The sequence below is a fragment of the Malus domestica genome, chromosome 11, assembly GCF_042453785.1.
Source record: "Malus domestica chromosome 11, GDT2T_hap1".
NCBI classification, from domain to species: Eukaryota; Viridiplantae; Streptophyta; class Magnoliopsida; order Rosales; family Rosaceae; genus Malus; species Malus domestica.
Genome location: NC_091671.1, coordinates 32,306,833 through 32,328,652, shown reverse-complemented (window position 1 = coordinate 32,328,652; position 21,820 = coordinate 32,306,833). Strand labels below are relative to the sequence as shown.

The 21,820-nt window shown below is 40.4% G+C and overlaps 3 protein-coding genes across 5 annotated transcripts; 2 read left to right on the top strand and 1 right to left on the bottom strand.

Annotated features, from left to right (window-relative positions):
* Positions 1-465: 465 nt before the first annotated feature.
* LOC103448572 (G-type lectin S-receptor-like serine/threonine-protein kinase At4g27290) lies at positions 466-4,688 on the top strand. Its single transcript, XM_008387839.4, has 7 exons — positions 466-2,301; positions 2,409-2,528; positions 2,886-3,043; positions 3,137-3,347; positions 3,475-3,718; positions 3,808-3,955; positions 4,042-4,688. Exons 1-7 carry the CDS (start codon positions 1,014-1,016, stop codon positions 4,342-4,344), a joined length of 2,472 nt encoding a protein of 823 aa, XP_008386061.1. The 5' UTR covers positions 466-1,013; the 3' UTR covers positions 4,345-4,688.
* An 11,621-nt stretch (positions 4,689-16,309) lies between these two features.
* On the top strand, positions 16,310-20,933 carry LOC103448571 (G-type lectin S-receptor-like serine/threonine-protein kinase At4g27290). 3 transcript variants are annotated; one of them, XM_008387838.4, is made up of 9 exons: positions 16,358-17,155; positions 17,707-17,796; positions 17,946-18,921; positions 19,052-19,189; positions 19,372-19,529; positions 19,622-19,832; positions 19,935-20,178; positions 20,256-20,403; positions 20,490-20,933. In XM_008387838.4, exons 2-9 carry the CDS (start codon positions 17,764-17,766, stop codon positions 20,790-20,792), a joined length of 2,211 nt encoding a protein of 736 aa, XP_008386060.1. In that variant the 5' UTR covers positions 16,358-17,155; positions 17,707-17,763; the 3' UTR covers positions 20,793-20,933. The 3 variants fall into 3 exon arrangements, with proteins under 3 accessions (XP_008386059.1, XP_008386060.1, XP_008386058.1); XM_008387837.4 differs by having other exon boundaries at positions 16,310-17,155; positions 17,707-18,921; XM_008387836.4 differs by lacking the exon at positions 16,358-17,155 and having other exon boundaries at positions 17,209-18,921.
* Positions 20,934-21,038: 105 nt separating this feature from the next.
* On the bottom strand, positions 21,039-21,446 carry LOC103448594 (monooxygenase 3-like). The gene has a single exon (XM_008387857.1). It carries the CDS (start codon positions 21,444-21,446, stop codon positions 21,039-21,041), a length of 408 nt encoding a protein of 135 aa, XP_008386079.1.
* Between the last annotated feature and the right edge of the window lie 374 nt (positions 21,447-21,820).

Here is a 21,820-nt window from a genome sequence, read left to right as displayed (position 1 = left end):
CTATAGCTACATATTTTGATAAGTTGAGGGACCAATGGTAATGGATTTTTAGTTGAGGGACTATTGCTCCAATTTGAGTAAAGTTCAGGGACCATTGCTACAATTTACTCATTAATAAATGCACCACATGGATCCCATTTTATACATTCTATTTTCAATAACATCTATGCAATAGGCAGCAGCAAACCAAATATTATAAGGTTGTACTATCTACATGCCTATTTTTATCGATTTTTATAACTCAAAGCTTCTTCCATCACTTGAAACTAATGTGGTTCCATCAACGATAGATTGCGAGGGTGTAACGTTGTGTACAAAATAAACATCAACCTGGTACAGTGTTAAGGATAAGATTAAAAATGATTCTTGTGTTTGATACAAGTCAAAGATAAGACCCGTGGAAGTTTTGTTCCCGACCTACCACCAGTTTCATACAAGTCAAAGATAAGATTAAAAAGGATTCTTGTGGTTGATCATTTGAGAGAAGGCCAAATACCAAACAACTGCGACAAATTGACACACAGTTAATAAGACCCTTGTGTTTTCTCTCTTTAGTCTTCTGGAAGGCCAAAAGTCCGCACGGCTACCCTCTGTTGACTGGTATGCACGTCATCTTTATGAAAACCAGGGCAAGTGTTGATCTTTCCGGTTTCTGCTATGTTCTTGTGGTTGATCATTTGAGAGAAGGCCAAATACCAACAACTGCGAAAAATTGACACACACAGTTAATAAGACCCTTGTGTTTTCTCTCTTTAGTCTTCTGGAAGGCCAAAAGTCCGCACGGCTACCCTCTGTTGTCTGGTATGCACGTCATCTTTATGAAAACCAGGGCAAGTGTTGATCTTTCCGGTTTCTGCTATGTTGACGAAGAATAAGCAATTGAGCATTATCTGTCGTATGCATTTGGATGGAAAATGACCGAATCACAACAGTCTTTTTTTTTTCTGATTATATCTTTAACTTGAAGAATACGATTACCATTAGGCATTGAGCTCAAAGACCAAAGTAATTCAATGGGCGGTTTTGGTTTTCTGCTCATCTGTACTAATTTGCTCCTTCTGCTGCCCACAATTTCCTTTGCAGTTGACAGCATTGGTCCATCGCAGTCTATTCGTGATGGCACGACCTTGGTTGCAAAAGGTGGAAGCTTTGAGCTTGGTTTCTTCAGTCCGGGTAGCTCCAAGAATCGTTACTTGGGAATTTGGTATAAGAACATCCCGGTCCAAACTGTTGTTTGGGTGGCAAACAGATGCAACCCCATTAATGATTCTTCCGGCATGTTGATGATAAACGGAAAAGGGGATCTTGTGCTGCTGGGTCAGAATAAGAGTGTAGTTTGGTCAACGAGCTTAGTTGAACAGCCCAAAAGTGCAACGGTAGAGCTCTTAGATTCCGGGAATTTGGTACTAAGAGATGCAGGGGCAGGAATCTATTTATGGCAAAGCTTTGACTATCCATCTGATACGTTGTTACCAGGAATGAAGTTGGGATGGGACTCGAGGACGGATCTAAATCGTAATTTATCAGCATGGAAAAACTCAGAAGACCCATGTCCGGGAGATTTCATTTGGAAAAACTCAGGACAGCTCGAAATGGAACGTCATATATACCCCGAGGCATATTTTCTTAAAGGCACTGTAAAATACTATCGTTCTGGCCCATGGAATGGCCTAAGATTTAGTGGTGCACCAGAATTAATGCCTAATCCACTTTATAGTTTCAACTTTGTGTATAATGACGATGAAGTGTATTACATGTACACCCTTCTAGATAAGTCTGTAATCTCAAGATTGGTTATGAACCAAACCACGAGTACGCGTGATCGCTTGAGATGGATTGAAGCGGAAAAAACTTGGAGGGCATATTCAACGGTACCCAGGGACATGTGTGATCATTATGGCCTCTGTGGAGCCAACGGAAATTGTCTCATTGGTGAGAATCCAGTCTGCCAATGTCTAAAAGGATTCAAGCCTAAGTCTCAAGAAAGATGGAACTTGACGGACTGGTCTCTAGGATGTGAGCACAAGAAGCCCCTGAGTTGCCAGGAAAAGCATAAGGATGGGTTTATCAAATTTTCCGGCTTGAAATTGCCAGAAACTACACATTCGTGGGTGAACAAAAGTATAAATCTGAAGGAATGCAGAGCGAAATGCTTGAACAACTGTTCCTGTATGGCTTATACAAGCTCGGATATAAGAGGAGGTACTGGCTGCGCCATCTGGTATGGTGATCTAATAGATATCAGGCAGTTTCCAGCTTCTGGACAGGATCTATATGTTCGAATGCCAGCTTCAGAGTTAGGTAAGAAACTTCGTAACATGAGTTACTTTTATCTTCTTTTTTTCTTTAAATAATTCATTGGCTGCAATTTTAATTTATCTTTATTGCATCTCACAATCATGATGAAGAAAATGATGATAAAGCGAAGAAAGCAATTATAGTTGGAGTTCTCGCAGGAGTAGTGTTTGCTGGAATGCTGTTACTTGGATATTATTATTACCTTCACCGAAGAAAGACAGAATTAAAAGGTACCTTGACACTCTTTGCAAATCATTTGTGAACGCTGTTTGATTTTACTTGAATGAGTATTTGAAAGAAGGGAAGTTAGATTTCTATGGTGTTTCATTTGCGTAGAAGGGATATGGTTAAACTAGTAAATATTTCATCTTCATAGTGCCTATATGAGCTTCAGTTTGCTTACTCTTACATGTAAGCGGATATCTAAATATTCACGGATGTTCGATTGTTATTGGATGAGTTTAATTTGGTTAGAAGAGATATGGTTAAACTAGTACATATTCCATCGGCATATGTAAGTTTTAGTTTGATAAGACATACTTATATGCTATAGCTAGCTAAAATTGATCCCATTTCAACTAAATCAGGGAAAACTGAAACAAGAGAAAGGGATCGGAACAATGAAGGGGAACCAGAGGGGGAACTGGAGCTTCCGGTCTTTGACCTGACCACAATAGCGAGTGCCACCAATAACTTTTCAAGTGATAACAAGCTCGGAGAAGGTGGCTTTGGACCTGTTTACAAGGTAAATTTTTTATTTTGTTCATAGTAAGGGCCAAATGAAAAAAGAATTACTTCATCCCAAGTTTCTCAATTTCGAAATTCGGTGAATTTCCAGGGGACGCTAGCAGATGGACAGGAAATTGCTGTGAAGAGGCTTTCGACAAGTTCTGGCCAAGGATTGAGTGAGTTCATGAATGAAGTCGTACTGATTGCCAAGCTCCAGCACCGAAATCTTGTAAAGCTTCTTGGATGCTGTGTTCAAGGAGAAGAGAAAATGCTGATTTATGAATACATGCCCAACAGAGGCCTTGATTCCTTTATTTTTGGTTTGTATCTTCGAAACCTTATAAGTTTATTATTTTTAATAGCTCTAGCCTCTATAATAATTTCATAAATAGGTTTTGGAGCATTTTTTTATATAGAAATAAAGTTCGATTTTTGTTAAACTGCCAGATAAAACCAGAGAAGAACAAGTCCTAGATTGGCCTACACGCTTCAACATTATATGCGGAATTGCTCGCGGTCTGCTCTACCTCCATCAAGATTCCAGGCTAAGGATTATTCATAGAGATCTCAAAGCAAGTAACGTTTTACTTGATAGTGAAATGAATCCAAAAATTTCAGACTTTGGCTTGGCTAAAACCTTGGTTGGAGGAGATCAGGCTGGTGGAAATACAAAGAAAGTTGTTGGAACATAGTAAGTTTGTATTACCCTATTTCTATGATCAACTTTCACCAATGGTTTATTTTGTTCTTACTTCTATACGATGTTTGTACTTTCCACAGCGGTTACATGGCACCTGAATATGCGGTCGATGGACTATTTTCTGTGAAATCGGATGTCTTTAGCTTTGGTATATTGATGCTAGAGATCATTAGCGGAAGGAAAAACAAGGGATTCTACAATAAAAACAGCCAGAACCTTATTGGGCATGCAAGTATCAGGCTTAAAATTTCTTTCTCTTACATATTAGACCCTATTAAATGTATAATTGATGAAGGAGCTTTGATGTTTTTCAGGCATGGCAATTATGGAACGAAGGCAGGCCTCTGGAAGTGATTGATACAGGTTTAGGAAATTCGTGTTCTCTATCGGAAGTGTTACGTTGCATCCATGTTAGTCTCTTATGTGTTCAACATGAACCTGAGGATAGGCCAAGCATGGCATCTGTAGTTATAATGTTGGGAAGTGCTGGTGCATTGGCTCAGCCTAAACAACCTGGTTTCTTTATCGAAAAGAAAGCATATGAAGCAGGTCTGTCTTCAGATAATCAAACATCTTCTACCAACGAATTATCAATCACGCTTTTGGAGGCTCGTTAAAGATTGTTTTATTCGTTGTAAAATTGGTTCATACTGCTTATTTAGCTATTCACCTCAGACTACATCTATATATATGCTTTGCTATCAACTACCGTTCAAAATAAGCTTTGTCTACAAAGCAGCACAGGTATGTGAAAATATAAATATATGTAGTAGCTAATAGGCTCCATAAAGTCTTTTTTTTTCTTAGATTACTATCTCTCGTCGATTCTTGTTGGAAGGCGATCCAGTGATTTAATTCCATTCAGGGAATCTGGACTGTCATCTTTCATGAGGAAATGAAATGAACTAGCTAGAAATCAAGTTTGATATTTAATTACAAGAAGTTTTACGTTGTGACTAAAGTGTTGCTTAGCGTCCTGTATGACCATATTTACAAGTGCTAGTTTTATGCAAGTTAAAGACAAGATTAGAAAGGATTCTTTTTGTTGATAATCGGGCTAGAAGACCATAAAAGGACAACTGCTAAGACTGGTTACATAATTGAGAAGCCCCTTGTGGTTTCTCTCCCGGAGGCGGGCACGGCTAACCTCTGTTGACTAGTATGCAAGTCATCTCTAATAAAACAGTGCAGTGGTTGATCATACCGATCAAGGTCTAAAATATCAATATTATCTCAATATTTCCATCGAAATTTCCGTGTTTTTGGACTACCGATATTTCCAATATCATCGATATTTTAGACCTTGATAGGAACTCTATGTGGTACTAAGTCACTCATTATCGTACCATGCAATGTATAAAGTGTAAAATATTGTACTAATTCATTATATATAAATGATTATGGTGTGTTTAAACTTCTTTCATTAATTACTACATATTTTTTACACTCACAATGTTTCCCAGCTCGCTATATAATCAACTTAAATCAGTTACATCTATCATGCAATGCATTTCCTTCCAATTTTTTGTGATAAACTAATAGATAATTAATTAAATAAACATCATGCAAAGTTTCAATAAAAATTTCCAAGTTTTTCTTACAATTTCTGTGGTTTTTATTCAATTTTTATCAATATCGATAATATCTCGATATTTTCGATATCATCGATATTTTAGATCTTGATACCGATGTTGCTGTATTTGCGACGAATATGCATAATATCCACAAACTAGGCAAGACCCGATCTTTGCTCAGCACTACTGCTACATCCATCCTCGTTCAAGAGTCAAATCAACGTGGAAATTGTGGACGATGATTGATTTGTCAACCCAAAGGGCAAGTGAAGTGCTTGTTACATTCTGCTACTTGTTCAAAAAATAGGGTAAATTACATTTTACTCTCTCAGATTTAAGTCAAATTGTAACCTCATACAATGTTTTTAAAACATTTCAATTTCATACATTTACTATTATTTCATTTCAATTTCATACATCCCTCAAATTGTAACCTCATACAATGTTTTTAAAACATTTCAGTTTCATACATTTACTATTATTTCATTTCAATTTCATACATCCGTTAATCAATCTGTTAGTTTGACCATTAAATGATGATGTGTCAATTGTAGGTCTCACATTCTTGTTGATGTGGCAGTCAAATATGTCCACATAGACTAAAAATTAAATTACAAAACAGACTAGGATCATCTCCAGATCCCAGCCTATAGAGCAACCTGAGCAAAACATCTCATCCTTCCATTTTCATCTTGCCTTGTTTGCGTGAGAATTTTTCAATATTGATTAATTTCTGGCCGCAGGATCAAAAATGGAAGGATGAAATGTTTTGCTCAGTTTCCTCCGGAGTCTGAGATCCGGAGGTGATCCCAGTCCTTGTAAACCACCCCCTTCAAACTTGGTACCTAGTTATCCAGCTGGTTCTCGCCGGAAAACGCAAACCATGGCTGCTACCGTGACCATGACATCAAGCTCAATCTCCGATGACCTAAATCTCGCGGTTCTTCCTCCCTGCTACCTCACCAACATTAAACTTCTTCCCTACCATGACCACCATGTGGGTGTCGAAGACAGAGAGGTAACTCCGCCCCACCTCACCCCACATTCCTTTATTTTTTTTGCAACCACCAACACTGTAACAACCAATAATTCATTGTTCAGCCAATAGTTGTGAATCATTGCAAACCCACAACCTAAGCCTCTTAATTTCCCATAAATTAATCTCTTACTTTTATTCATTTCTAATTCTAGCTCATCAAAGGTTCGTGGTTTGATGCCTTGAAGGATATATTGTAATCTCCATTGCATGCCTTGGACGCACATCTCGATTGAGGAGATCTTTGAAAGCCTATCCTTGCAGTCGAGGCTTAAAGTGCACCATTGATTGATATAGTCAACAACTGGCTCATCTTTCCATTGCTTCGTACTTGTCAGCTCAGCATGCTTACAGTGCGGCGGGTGCTGTAGAAGCGGTTAAGGACTTCCCTTTCCAATTGCTCTCAACTATTGATGGACTCAGGCTCTAGGTTCGTATACCACTCAAAGGCGTTTCCTTTCAGCGAGTGCACAAACTGTTTAGCAAGGTAGTCTCCTTTCGTCCCTTCGTTGTTGCAAGTTTCAACGAAATGGGCGACATGCTGCTTAGGGTTTCCCTTTCCATCAAACTGTATGAACTTTGGTGGTTGATAACCCCTTAGCATCTTTAAGGCGTCAATCTTCTTGGAGTAGGGCTTTGAATACAACACAAAGGTACGTGAGCTCCCTTCGTACAGCGCCTTGATAGTGTTTGTGATCATCTCCTGCATCTGCTGGATAGAAATAGACCACATGAGTGCTGCTGCTAGGTCTGGCTCCGGCTTCACATCGACTTTCTCCACTGGAGGCTCCTCTTCTTCGCTGGCTCCTCTCTTTAGTAGATTAACCTTTGGGTCAAGTTTCTCATCATCATGTGCTTCTAGTTGATTGACGAGTGCAACAATTTGCAAGTCTTTTTCTTTCATAGTCCGTGTTAGCCTTGTGATCGCTTCATTCATTTGACCCAGTTGTTCTTCAATTGAGGTAACACCAATGGCCATGACTTTCGTAACCAATAGACGTGACTTTCCTTCAAACATCCAGGATGCTGAAAAAGAATGCCATTGGCCGCTTTGGGATGTCATCTTGTACGCCTCATTACCATGCTTCGGTGCCCCCAGCAAGGTCAGGTTGATGATGGACTCGTGCCTTTGATGCTCCCCTTGCTCCCTTAGTGGCACCAACTTTGAAGTGGCATGTTGAGGAGTGGTTGTGGCGCCAATGGATTCTCCGTTTACGGTGAAGGTGCTCAGTATCCTTCCCTTAGTGGTTGTGAGAATGGCTTATCCCTTGCTTGATGCCATTGATTTTGAGGTGTGCTTGGATTCCTTAAACGGAGAAAAAGATGAAAGGTAGAGATTGTCTCATTGGGCATGCCAAATTTGTAAAAATGGAAATTCTTGCGATGCAACGAGACAAGAACACGTGTACAAAATAATATTTTGTATTAATGATTTTGGGGTTACAATCTCTCTCAAATTTGATCATCTGATTCGATCTTCGTAATGTGTTGATTTATGGATATTTTGTTGATCCAAGGGCCATCGAGGCTTAATCTTGGATAAACGGTCAGAAGTTTCTTCAAGAGCCTTCAGGCTTGATCTTGAAAGTTGATGGAAGTTTCTTTAAGGGCTTTTGGGCTTGATCTTTAAGAACGGTGATGAACAGATCTTCAAGGGCTTATGGGCTTGATCTTGAAGAATGGTTGTGCGGATTTGTTGATGTTGTTGATCCAAATGGCCGTTGGGGCTTGATCTTAGGATGAACGGATGATGAACGATGAACACTTTCTTCAAAGGCCATCGGGGCTTGATCTTGAATTGGTGGAAGTTCTTCAAGGGCCATTGGGGCTTGATCTTAAAGGAGGAAGTTCTTCAAGGGCCGTTGAGGCTTGATCTTGAAGGAGGATTTGACGAAGAACGAAGAGAGCTTTCTTAATCCTTCGGGATTTGCTTAGGAGCTTTAGAGTTTCAAAGCTTCAAGGTTATGGTGTGATGTGAATTGGTTAATCAAAATGAATGACTTGGCTTCCTATTTATAGAATTCCAAAACTTGATTTTTGGATATAAATAATCAGATGAAATAAACCATTTCTCCCTGGTGTTAACACGTGTCATATTTGATGACTTGTCCGATAATTTTCGATTTTTTTGTTATGTCACATGCTACGTGTAAAATTTATGTGACACGTGAACGCTGAAATTTTAATTATTGGTCAACATTTATTTCACCGAAATTTTGATGTCTACAAATGCCCCCACTTCAAGGCGCATCATATACATGTGTTTGTCACGTGTAGAAGATGCGTTTTGAAGTCCATTAATGTAATGTTGATCCAAAGGCCATCGATGCTTGATCTTGAATTGGGTTGGTAATTTCTTCAAAGGTCATCGGGGCTTGATCTTGAATTGGGATAAAAGTTTTCTTCAAGTATCGTTGAGGCTTGTTCTTGAATTTTGTTGAAATTTCTTTAAGGGCTGTCGAGGCTTGATCTTGAATGAAATTGGACCACAAGGAGCTTCACGTGGTAGATGATCTTTGGCTTTGGTAGTGGATGAATCAGCATGTATTATGTTGCGCTTGTTGACTTTCCACAGCTTTGGTCTTGAACTGGGTTGGAGGATTTTCTGGTTTCCTCCAATTGTTAACTTTTCCACAAGCTTATTCTTAAACTGGGCTGGAGATCTGAGCAAGGAAGAGTAGAGTTCCTAGGTGGTGGTGGCGATTTGATGGTGTTGCACGGCGAGGCTTTGCTCTTCAACGACGGTGCCATTGAAAGGTCTTTGAAACTTCTCGAGCTCTTTGATTAGAGCAATAATGCTGAGCTTGGATTTGACTCAGACTCCTCCATCTGGGTTATGCGGTTATGCAGGGAAGGGTGTCTTACTATAGTTATCTGTTACAGCTCACCATGTTGCATTCTTCTCTACTTGTTTCTTTTGCATGGCAGAAGTGGTGTGCAAACTTTTGCCTTTAAATGGTCATTCAGAGCATCACTTCTTAGCAACTCATCCATGCTTGGCAACTTCAATGTAAAGAGCCAACATCATATCAACTGTTCTGAAGTATTCGTTGAGGAAACTCGAGACTTATTAACAGTTGAAGATGATCACTCAAGAGCAATGCTAGGTAAGCAACCATGCAAAAGTTCTGGGCAATCAGTTCCAGATCAGAAGTTTGATTTCAGGTTCTGACTGATTTCTTTCTTTCTCTTTGTCTTGCAGGTAAGAGCAAAGGTAAAGGAAAAGATAGGGAAAAAACATGCCATAAGATATCTTTGCTTTCAACCCTGATGATATGAGATACTTTTGCTTTTGAAGAAGTAGCTTTCCACAGGTTTAATCTTGAACTGGGCTGGAGGGTTTTCTGGTTTCCTCTAAAGGTCTGAACTTACTCCTTTGATCTGGAATTCAAGGGTGGTGGAAGCTTCATTTTGAATCGGACTTGTGATTTCTTCAAGGGTCGTTGGAGCTTGATTTTGAATTTAAATAGGACCACGAGCGGTTTCAAGATTCGGACACATGGCAAGCAGGCACGAGGTGAAGGTGATGGTATGTTTCTTTCTTCAATCTTTCCAATTCATACCTGAGCAGTTTGGTTAACAGTATGATTTTCAAGGGTGGTGGACACTTGATTTTGAATCGAACTTGTGATTTCTTTAAGGGCCTTCGGAGCTTGATCTTGAATTTGACTGGAATGGGACCACGAACATCTTCAGGTGGCAAGTGATCTTCGGTCTTATCGGGATGAATCGGCATGTGTTTTTTTCACCATGCCTTAGCGAGCCGATTCAAGAATTTAAGGGTCAAAACAAGTCCATCAAATCTAGAGTACATTCGTCCCTAATGATATGAGATACTTTTGCTTATGAAGAAGTAGCGGATAAACTGGCACGTTTCATTGCGCTTGTCTCCACATGCTTCGATGTATCATTTTCATTCGTCTTTTTTGTTCTCCAGGCAGACATGGTATCTTCTCTAGAAGTACATCAATAGTTGAAGATGAGTACTCGAGAGCAAGGCTAGGTAAGCAATCAGGGAAGGGGTTCTAGGCAGTCGGTTCCAGATCGGAAGGTTGATTCCAAGTGCCAGCTGATTGCTCTTTTTTTCCTTGTTCTGCAAGGAAGAACAAGGACAAAGAAAAGGACAGGGAGAAAGCATGATATAAGATACTCTTGTTTTCGACCCTGATGATATGAGATACTATTGCTCTGGTATGACTTGTTTGCAAAGGTATTCTTGGGGAGGAAGAAAACCTAAGTCTTTCGAAAGGCTTGTTTGGGAGTGCACTCTCAGAGGTGAGGAAGGGTTGGGCATTTTTGCAGATCTGCCTTGTTATGGAGGACAAATGTCAACATATATAGGAATTTCCCAATAGTGAGTAGTGGTATTGTTCCTTTACTCTTGTTGCTAACCTTTGGGTAATTGAAATAGTAATATTCACGCGCTTTCTTCTTTGTCAGAAATCTGTGACAAAATTGTTCGTGATATCTGAAAAGTTGAGATTGTGTTTGAAATGTGCCGACATGTTTTATCCCAGAAAATCCGGCTTTTGAATTTCAGAGAAAGGTGCCTATTCTATCTTTAAACAAGCGACACAGCTTTTGAAATTCGGAGAAATGAGCCTCTTTGATTTCTGAACAAGCGGCCTGACTTTTGAAATTTAGGGAGAGGTGCCTCTTTGATTTCTGAACGGCCATGTTGCCTCCTCGATTTTTGAACAAGCCCTGTTGGTTCTTCTTTTTATAGAGGCATTAATCGTGTTCAAAAACACGCTTAGAGAGTTGCCACATGTAGGAATTTCCCTCTTTTTGTATTTCTCAGAATTCGATTTACCCGACCTTTTCTTTTTTCGTCATTTTTTTTGCAAATGGCTTGCCCATCCGATCGTCATCTTGATTTGAATGTTGGGGAAAATGTCGATATGTCTTCTTCAGACAACATATGACACTCATCATTCTTATCCTCTAACGGTCCTCTTACAGTTAGGGACTCTGTGATGAAAAATGACTTAACTGCTACGGTGGTATCTAGAAATCTTCAAACCCCCAAAGACAACAGGATCCTTTCCAAGCGGTCTGATGAGTTGGTTGTTCAAGACTCTCTGGCTTTCAGTGTTCAGTGTACAGGCTCCGTATCAAATATGGGCCAACACCTTCTTACTCGAACTCGTCAAGTCGAGTCATTGATGGCTAAGGTGGCGAGTCTTAAGCAAGATATTAGAGGGCTTAAGCGTGAAAACAGAGAGTTGCACATGCTTGCCAATAGTTACTCAACGAGCATGAAGAGAAAGCTTGACCAGCTGCAGGAATCCGAAAGTCGGATTCAGAGTGACCATAAGATGTTTGTGGCTTTACTCCAAAGGCACATATTGTCTTCATCCTTTGGAGTTTTACCAAGTGTTGAGGCTCCAAACAATCAACCTCCGGCGCCTCTTCTTCCTGGAGTTCCACCGAGTGATGAGGCACCACCTGATCAACCTTTGTGAAGGCTCATTCCTGTTTGCTGCTCCCTTTTTTTTTTGTCTCATGTAAAATGTACATTTATGTAAATTTTTAGAGAAATCAATAAATGAGGCTTTTTTCATTCAGTATATGTGTGTGTGTGTATATATATATTTTTTTTCACATGGTGCTGATCCACCATTCATTTATATATATATATATATATATATATATATATATATATATATATATATATATATATATATATATATATTCTTTTCTTTTCTTTTCTTTTCTTTTCTTGCACATGGTGCCAGATGCACCTTCCATTTTTTAATATATTTTTTTCTTTTCTTTTCTTTTTTTGCATATGGTGCCAGATGCACCATCCATTTTTTCATATTTTTTTTTTCATTTTTTCACATGGTGCCAAGGCAAGGCTGTGTTTGTGGGTGAAAACCCAAGCCGAATGCATCGAGCACAACCATCGAGCATAGGTACTGACCACAGCCATTGCACACCCGTTGCACTGCCTGCCATTGCGGAGGAAGGGATCACCGGCTACCACTGCCACGTCATCGGCACCTTCAACTTCTCTGCAATCTTTCGCCAAAGTTTACCACGCACGTAACGTCCACACTGGCCAGAGCGTCGCTGTAAAAGTCATCAACAAGAAGAAGTTCACCGGCACCAACCTCATGCCCAACATCAATGAGCTCTACGAGGTCCTCGCCTCTAAGGCACAGCAACTGCACAAGCATTGCACAGCCACTGCACACCCGTTGCACTACTAGGCTTCACGGAGGAATGGATCATATTTGCAACCTGGGCGTTTCCTACCAGACCACCAAGCGCTGCCACAAGACCCTTAAAGTCCACCTCCATGAAGGGAATTTCTCCATTGATCAAGTTGTTGTAAAGATCTAGTGTTTGAAGCTTTTGCAGCCTCCCGAGCTCGGCGCACTGCAAGATAGTCAGAAGTGCATGCTCAAAGGGCTCAAATGTCTCATTCTTCACCGCCGTCACGAGCCTCAAAATCCTTCTGACTATGCCTTTATGCACAACCAAATCCATCACCAAAGACAAAGACTAAAAGTTCTTATTGAGAAGCCACAACAACTGGTGACAGGCGGAGATCGTGAGTTCAGCGAGTGCAGCAACAGTACAACCTACACCTGCAGCCACAGATGTAAGTTAGAAGGGCATGGCTTAGGCCTGGATTTGGGCTGCTCTTTTCTGTTGACTTCAACTTGTGTTTCTTTCATTTGGCATAGGTCTTAAGTGTAGGAAGACCCACATTAACATGTGTACATTTTTTTAATACAAAGAATATTGTTTTTTTATTTGTAATAAAATTGTCTCTCAATAGTCAAACATTTAATAAAACCTTATTTTTTATTTTGACATGACTGTATTCGAAGTTGAACGTTCGAGTTGCCTACGTAACCTTCCAAAGAAGAGATCAAGTCATAAGGTAGTTCAAATACATATTTTTTTTCTGGAATATTTTTTTTTTGTGCCATACGCAGTTTATGCTCTTGCGGGCCAGGAGCATTTTTTTGGTGCCGTGTTGCAGTTTCAGCTCGTGCAGGCAAGGAACGTTTGGTGTCGCTTTTTATGCTCGTGTGGACAAGGAGCTTTAGTTGTCACCTTTTATGCTCGTCCGGATAAGGAGCTTTGGTGTCGCCTTTTAGGCTCGTGCAAACGAGGAGCATGTGAATTTGTCAAACGATCTTAGAGAGGCATTCCTTGCAATCTTCATAGCAAGCAGTCTTGAATGAGTGATTGAAGAAGTCTTCGGGGAAGAAATTGCGCATCGTGATGGCAACAGGCGATCTTTATGTCGCAATTTCATCATCCTCAACACTTTCATGTAGCTTTGGAGGTTGACGAGAGCTGTTTTGCCCCATTTCCGATTGGTGAACTTGTGGGGGAGACATATGCTTCTTGTGCAGTTTATTTGGAGTGATATGGGTCTATCATTCAACTTTAATTGACTTGATTGACATGGTTTTGGAGCATGCCCTAGCGGTTGAGGTGAAGATTTTGAATCGAAAGAGTCGAAAGTAACAGTGGTATAGTTTGACTTCACCACATCGTCAAGATTTAGCTTGATGATTCCTTTCTGAGCCAGCTTCATGATACGATCTTTTAGCACAAAGCACTTTTCCATCAGATGACTGATGAAGCGGTGGAATTTACAATACCTTGGACTGTCAGTACGATCTCTTCCGGCCGTCTGCACTTAGGTAGGTCGATCACCTTTTTGTCAAGCAAGTCTTTCAACATGGCAACCACATCAGAGTCGATGAATAGATAAGTCTTCTCCTCAAGCTCTTTCAAAATACGTCTACGCATCTCTTGATCACGAAAAGCTTAGGCTTGAATCGTCTTGCCTCATGTAGAGATTTTGACGGGAGCTGTGTTGATCATCATTGCTTCCTTGGTGGGTTTCCATGCAGCCTTATCCACCTTTGGCCCAAAAAAAATTTCGTTCTTGTAGTCGATGATCGGTTATTTTTGCCTATGATGGGCGATGCTCAACTCCATGTCATGGGTGCGGGTGGCTAGCTCTTCAAAGGTTCGTGGTTTGATGCCATGAAGGATATATTGTAATCCCCATTGGATGCCTTGGACGCACATCTCGATTGAGGAGTTCTCCGAAAGCCTGTCCTTACAGTCGAGGCTTAAAATGCACCATCGATTGATATAGTCAACAACTGGCTCATCTTTCCATTGCTTCGTACTTGTCAGCTCTAACATACTTACAATGCGGCGGGTGCTGTAGAAGCGGTTAAGGACTTCCTTTTCCAATTGCTCCCAACTACTGATAGACTCAGGCTCTAGGTCTATATACTACTCAAAGGCGTTTCCTTTCAACGAGTGCACAAACTGCTTGGCGAGGTAGTCTCCTTTCGTCCCCGCATTGTTGCAAGTTTCAACGAAATGGGCGATGTGTTGCTTAGAGTTTCCCTTTCCATCAAACTGCATGAACTTTGGTGGTTGATAACCCCTTGCCATCTTCAAGGTGTCAATCTTTTTGGAGTAGGGCTTTGAGTACAACACGGAGGTATATGAGCTCCCTTCGTACTGTGCCTTGATGGTGTTAATGATCATCTCCTGCAGCTGCTAAATAGAAAGAAATCCCATGAGTGCTGCTGCTTAGTCTGGCTCCGGCTTCACATCGACTTTCTCCACCAGAGGTTCCTCTTCTTCGTCGGCTCCTCTCTTTAGTGGATTAACCTTTGGGTCGGGTTTCTCGTCGTCCTGTGCTTCCAGTTGATTGACGAGTGTAACAATTTGCAAGTCTTTTTCTTCCACAGTCCGTGTTAGCCTTGCGATCGCTTCATTCATTTGAGCCAGTTGTTCTTTAATGGAGGTAACACCTATGGTCATGACTAGCGCAACCAATAAACGTGACTTTCCTTCAAACATCCAAGATGCTGACGAAGAACGCCATTGGCCGCTTTGGGATGTCATCTTGTGCGCCTCAGCACCATGCTTTGGTGCCCTCAGCCAGGTCAGGTTGATGATGGACTCGTGCCTTTGATGCTCCCCTTGCTCCCTTAGCTGCACCAACTTTGAAATGGCATGTTGAGGAGCGGTTGTGGCACCAATGGATTGTCCATTTGCGGTAAAAATGCTTAGGATCCTTCCTTTGGTGGTTGTGAGAATAGCTTGTCCCTTGCTTGATGCCATTGATTTTAAGGTATGTTTGGATTCCTTGAACGGAGAAAGAGATGAGAGGTAAAGATTGTCGCACTGGGCGTGCCAAATTTGTAAACATGGAAATTCCTGCGATGAAACAAGATAAGAACACGTGTACAAAATAATATTTTGTATTAATGATTTTGGGGTTACAATCTCTCCCAAATTTGATCCTTTGATTTGATCTCCGTAAGGTGTTGATTTGTGGATGTTTTGTTGATCCAAGGGTCGTCGAGGCTTGATCTTGGATGAACGGTTGGAAGTTTCTTCAAGAGCCTTCGATCTTGATCTTGAAAGTTTATGAAAGTTTCTTCAAGGGCTTTTGGGCTTGATCTTGAAGAATGATTGTGCGGATTTGTTGATATTGTTGATCCAAAAGGTCGTTAGGGCTTGATCTTAGGATGAAAAGATGATGGACGTTGATGAACGATAAACACTTTCTTCAAGAGCCGTCGGGGGCTTGATCTTGAATGGGTGGAAGTTCTTCAAGGGTCATTGGGACTTGATCTTGAAAGAGGAAGTTCTTCAAGGGCCATTAGGGCTTGTCTTGAAGGAGGATTTGACGAAGAACGAAGAGAGCTTTCTTGATCCTTCGGGATTTGCTTCGGAGCTTTAGAGTTTCAAAGCTTCAAGATTGTGGTGTAAAGTGAATTGGTTAATCAAAATGAATGTCTTGGCTTCTTATTTATAGAATTTCAAAACTTGATTTTTGGATTTAAATAATCAGATGAAATAAATAATTTCTGTCAGGTGTTGACACGTTTTATATTTGATGACTTGTTCGATGATTTTCAATTTTTTTTGTTGAGTCACATACTACGCGTAAAATTTATGTAACATGTGAACATTGAAATTTTAATTATTGATTAATATTTATTTCACTGAAATTTCAATGTCTACATTTTTATTCATTTCTAATTCTAAAGAGAGAAGCTGAAGCTTTGAATTAAGAAAAATGGGGATTTGAGATTTCGTCTCCAGGACAACCATTTCGTTGAATGGGGATTTTTTTGGGGTTTTCTCTATGCAACCCAAGTTTTATTTGCTTCAGAAAGCCATGGAATTTTTCAATCAACGGCGGTTGTGATTTCACTAATTTGTGAGAGCAGTGATTATGGTAGCTAGCAGGGCGAAGGCGAGGGTTTAGGTTAGTTGGGAGAAAAGTAATTTTAGCTGTTTGATTTCTAACGAGGATGGGTGGCTCGACGAAGCTGGCGGCGTGGATCTGGAAGAATGGTGGCCGGCGGGAGTTGGTGTAATCGGGTAATTCCAATTGCGGCCTGATTCGGCGAGAGTTTGAACCTAAAACGTCTTGAATCGGGCATCGCAGCGGGACATCCAATCCCCACCCACCCCTTCCACCTACCATCATCTATACCTTCCCCTTTCCCTCTGTTCCCACTGATCTCGACGAGCTCCGCCGTCAAACGGCTATGCAGCTGAATGCGCCATAGGTCACATCGCCGGAGCCTCCGTGGCGAGGCCGTGGAATTTGAGGATGAGGAGGGCGGGTTGCAAGGCTCCAATCGGCGACGGCGGTGGTGCTAAGGGGGTTAGAATCGAGGAGAAAAAGGCGAATTACTCGCCGTTGAGGAGTGATGGTAACAATGGTGTGAAGTCGCCGAGGCTCCAATCGGCGATGGCAGTGCTGGATGAACGATGACAACAAAAACAAATTCCTGGGTGGAGGTTTGTTTTTAAATATTCAATTACTTTTATTTGACATGTCATCAAAAAGTGGGTCATATATTTATCATGTCATCATTAACGATCGATTTAACAGGTTAAATAACAGCGGTATGAAATTGAAATGAAATAGTAGTAAATATATGGAATTGAAATGTTTTAAAGATGTTGTATGAAATCGCAATTGATTTGAGAAATAAATTATAATTTACGCATAATACTGTTAATCCCTGACACCAGTTTGCTACTGGTAGGGTCTCACGAGTTGATGTATCCATTAATTAACATTAATATATATGAAGCAGAAAGCGACATAAAAATTAAAAATTAAAAAAATCTAGTTATGACTTGTCAGGGGCCACTTTCTGAATTTTGCACAATTATTTAAAACGACTGAACCACAATGATCTCTTCTTGACCATATCTTTAACTTGAACGACACCATTACCATTAAGGGAGAGAGCTCAAGAACAAAAAGAATTCAATGGGGGGTTTCGGTTTTCTGCTCATCGGTACTAATTTGCTCTTTCTGCTGTCCACAATTTCCTTTGCAGTTGACAGCATTGGTCCGTCGCAGTCTATCCGTAATGGAACGACCTTAGTTTCAAACGATGGAAGCTTTGAGCTTGGTTTCTTCAGTCCAGGTAGTTCCAAGAATAGTTACTTGGGAATTTGGATCAAGAATGTCCCGGTAAGAGCTGTTGTTTGGGTTGCAAACAGATGCAAACCAATCAATGACTCGTCCGGCACATTAATGTTAGACATAACCGGCAATCTTGTGTTGTTTGGTCAGAATAAGAGTGTTGTTTGGTCGACAAACATAGTTAAACACGCCCAAAGTGCAACGGTACAGCTATTAGATTCTGGAAATTTGGTGGTAAGAGATGTGAAAGATGGAAATTCAGGAACCTATTTGTGGCAAAGCTTCGATTATCCTTCCGATACACTGTTACCGGGAATGAAGTTGGGATGGGACTTGAGGACAGGTCTAAAAAGGCGTTTATCAGCATGGAAGAATGCAGAAGATCCGTGTCCAGGTAACATCACATATGGGATTGAAATGGAACTTGAAGCATACCCTCAAGCATTTATTCGGAATGGAACTGCAAAGTTCTACCGTAGTAGCCTATGGAATAACCTGACATTCTGTGGTGCGCCAGAAAAGCCTAGTTCCCGTTTTGCTTTCAACTTTGTGTACACTGACGATGAAGTGTACTACACATACAAACATAAAGTTCAGATAATCTCAAGAATAGTTTTGAACCAAACCATAGGTAAATGTGCTCGCTATTATTGGGATGCCATAGATCCACATTGGGGGCAGTTTTCGTCAAGGCCTAGGGAGCAGTGTGATCAGTATCACCTCTGTGGAGCCAATGGAAAATGTACTTTTGACAATAATCAGGTCTGCCAATGTCTGAAAGGATTTAGGCCTAAGTCTCAAGAAAAAGGGAACTTGACCGACTGGTCTCTTGGATGTGTGCGCAACAAACCTTTAAGCTGCCAAGAAAAGGATAAGGATGGTTTTCTTAATTTCACTAGCCTAAAGTTGCCCGATACTACACACTCTTGGGTGAACCGAAGTATGAATCTCAACGAATGCAGAGCAAAATGCTTGGGCAACTGTTCTTGTACGGCTTATACGAGCTCAGATATGAGAGGAGGTACTGGCTGTGCCATTTGGTTTGGTGATCTACTAGATATCAGGGAGCTTGTGACTGCTGGGCCGGATCTATATGTTCGACTGTCAGCGTCAGAATTAGCTTTAGGTAAGAAGTAACAATAGCTGCTTGTTAAATGCATTTATCTGCCATGTAGTTCAAATACTTTTCCATTGTGTTTAGGGAAGATTTACAATTGCTTCTACAAAGTTAAATGGTAGTTCACCTTCCTTCTCAGGTACTTCATCCGGCAGCCATGAAGAAGGAAATGATGGTAAATGGAAGATACCATTGATGGTTGTAGTTGCAATCACAGTAATGTTTTCAGGAATTCTGTTAGTTGGATACATTCGGCGAAGGAGGAAAAACCTAAGAGGTTAGTAAACTAATCCGACCATCCTTGCTAAACACTTTCTGGTTTTAGTTTATTGTATACTCGATATGAGCATCTGAGAGAAAGGGATGAAAAATTTGTTCCAGTTTAAATTGATTGAACTAATATTTATTGCATCTTCGTATATAAGTTTCATTTTGCTTACATGAAGTATATTACAACAGAAAAAACAGAATTGGGAGAAAGAGATCAGAGCAATGAAGGGGAAGGAAAAGAGAACCTAGAGTTGCCACTCTTCGACTGGAATGAAATAGCTAGTGTGACAGAAAACTTTTCAACCGAAAACAAGCTAGGAGAAGGTGGCTTTGGACCTGTTTACAGGGTAAATTTGTAACTTTCTTTACAGCAAGGCTCAGGATAACAAAGAATCACTATAGTGAATTTTGCAATATTTGATGCAGTGTTAATTTTCAGGGGACACTAGCAGATGGACAAGAAATTGCTGTGAAGAGGCTTTCTAGAAGTTCTGGTCAAGGATTGGACGAGTTCATGAATGAAGTTGTACTGATTGCCAAACTTCAGCACCGAAATCTGGTAAAGCTTCTTGGTGGTTGTATTCATGGAGAGGAGAAAATGCTGATATATGAATACATGCCCAATGGAAGCCTAGACTCCTCGATTTTCGGTTTGGATCCTTGGAACCCTATAAATTTAGGCAAAACTAACTGCGTTCATATAGGGAACTGAAGTTGGATTATTTATTTATTTTTTTTTTTAAACTTGACAGATAGAACCAGAGAAGAACAACTCATAGATTGGCCTAAACGTTTCCACATTATTTGCGGAATTGCTCGCGGTCTCCTATACCTTCATCAAGATTCCAGGCTAAGGATTATTCATCGAGATCTAAAAGCAAGTAATGTATTGCTTGATGATGAGATGAATCCGAAAATTTCAGACTTTGGCTTGGCTAGAATATTAGTTGGAGGAGATCAGGCTGGTGGAAATACAAACAGAGTGGTTGGAACATAGTAAGTTTGTATTACCCTCATGGACTCACCAAGGTTTATTTTGTTCTCACTTCTAATGATGTTTCTACTTTCTACAGCGGTTACATGGCACCTGAATATGCCGTTGATGGACAATTTTCTGTGAAATCCGATGTCTTTAGCTACGGTATACTGGTGCTAGAGATCATTAGCGGAACAAAAAACAAGGGATTCTACAATAAAAACAGCCATAACCTTATTGGACATGCAAGTATCAGGCTTAAAATTTCTTTTTCTTACATATTGGACCCCATTAAATGTGTACTTAATGATGGAGCTTTGACGTTTTTCAGGCATGGCGATTATGGAACGAAGGAAGGCCTTTGGAAGTGATTGATACAGGTTTAGGAAATTCGTTTTCTCTATCGGAAGTGTTACGTTGCATCCATGTTAGTCTCTTATGCGTGCAACATGAACCTGAGGATAGGCCAAGCATGGCATCTGTAGTTATAATGTTGGGAAGTGATGGTGCATTGGCTCAGCCTAAACAGCCTGGTTTCTTTATCGAAAATGAATCATATGAAGCAGGTCTGTCTTCAAATAACCAAACATCTTCTACCAACGAAGTATCCATTACGCATTTGGAGGCTCGTTGAGGCTCTTTTTTTTGTTTTAAAATTGGTTTGTACTGCTTATTAAGCTATTCATCTCAGATTACATCTTCGCTGTCAAGTTATCAACTATTGTTCAAAATACACTGTAACATTATAAATTTGTGACTTAGATCCTCTCCACAATCATAACGAGTAAATTTTACAATTTTAATGTAAATGAACCTGTAAATTACGGCATCCCTTAAGAACTTCATACCCCATCCGGACCATGCCTGCTGGCCCGTCCTGCTAAATATGGTGTCCTGCAATCAACAACGTGACATGCCACCTTCTTTCTTCAACGCATTTTCCAATCACATTGTCATTGTCCATCTCTTTTGGCACAAGTCTTCCATTTTGTATGAAGGATGTCCCTATGTATCTGCCTAATACCACTGCATCTTCCAATGCCTTGCAACCTCCTTGTCCTAAATCAGGTGTCATGGGTTGCATGGCGTCTCCAGCCACCCTGATGTTTTGCTTGCCTAGATTCCCCAATACTACATGCCACGGGTACCTGAACATTAATGGAGCCCATGTCAATGTTGAAAGATCTGAGTGCTGCACAACGTCTAGATATATAGGAGGAAAGCCCTTGGCATAATTCTGAATCACTTCCCTTCTTATAACTTCGGGCTTCTCCGCCAGATTTTCCATTAGAAATAGGCGCGGTGTTTTGATAAGTGCTCAATTGGTTGTTGTTAGAATTCATATCAGAACTTGTAATTTCACAGGAAAATAAGCAATCACAGAGAGGAACAATCTCAGAGAAAGCTAGATTTCTAGAGAGAGAGGGAAATGGAGTTTTCAGAGAGAGAAGTTCGTTGCTGCACAAATCATGGTGGTGCATATTAACTACATTGCAAAAGATGGAGAATTGGTACAGAGGAAGGGAAAGAATTGGTAGAGAGAAACAAGAAAGATTGTATTAATTGAATAGAGAAAATGTATACAATGGAACTTTTGAAAATAATAGCTATACAATCCCTTATATAGCCATATAACCCAATTACAATAATACCCCTCTAACT

Bases quoted from the DNA above. Each gene is read 5' to 3' on its own strand.
- LOC103448571 (XM_008387836.4), top strand. From the start codon at position 17,637: ATGGGGGGTTTCGGTTTTCTGCTCATCGGTACTAATTTGCTCTTTCTG. The intron at 19,833-19,934 runs GTTTGGATCCTT...TAAACTTGACAG, and splicing joins CCTAGACTCCTCGATTTTCG to ATAGAACCAGAGAAGAACAA. The intron at 20,179-20,255 runs GTAAGTTTGTAT...TACTTTCTACAG, and splicing joins AACAGAGTGGTTGGAACATA to CGGTTACATGGCACCTGAAT.
- LOC103448572 (XM_008387839.4), top strand. From the start codon at position 1,014: ATGGGCGGTTTTGGTTTTCTGCTCATCTGTACTAATTTGCTCCTTCTG. The intron at 2,529-2,885 runs GTACCTTGACAC...CAACTAAATCAG, and splicing joins AAGAAAGACAGAATTAAAAG to GGAAAACTGAAACAAGAGAA. The intron at 3,348-3,474 runs GTTTGTATCTTC...TTAAACTGCCAG, and splicing joins CCTTGATTCCTTTATTTTTG to ATAAAACCAGAGAAGAACAA.
- LOC103448594 (XM_008387857.1), bottom strand. From the start codon at position 21,446: ATGGAAAATCTGGCGGAGAAGCCCGAAGTTATAAGAAGGGAAGTGATT.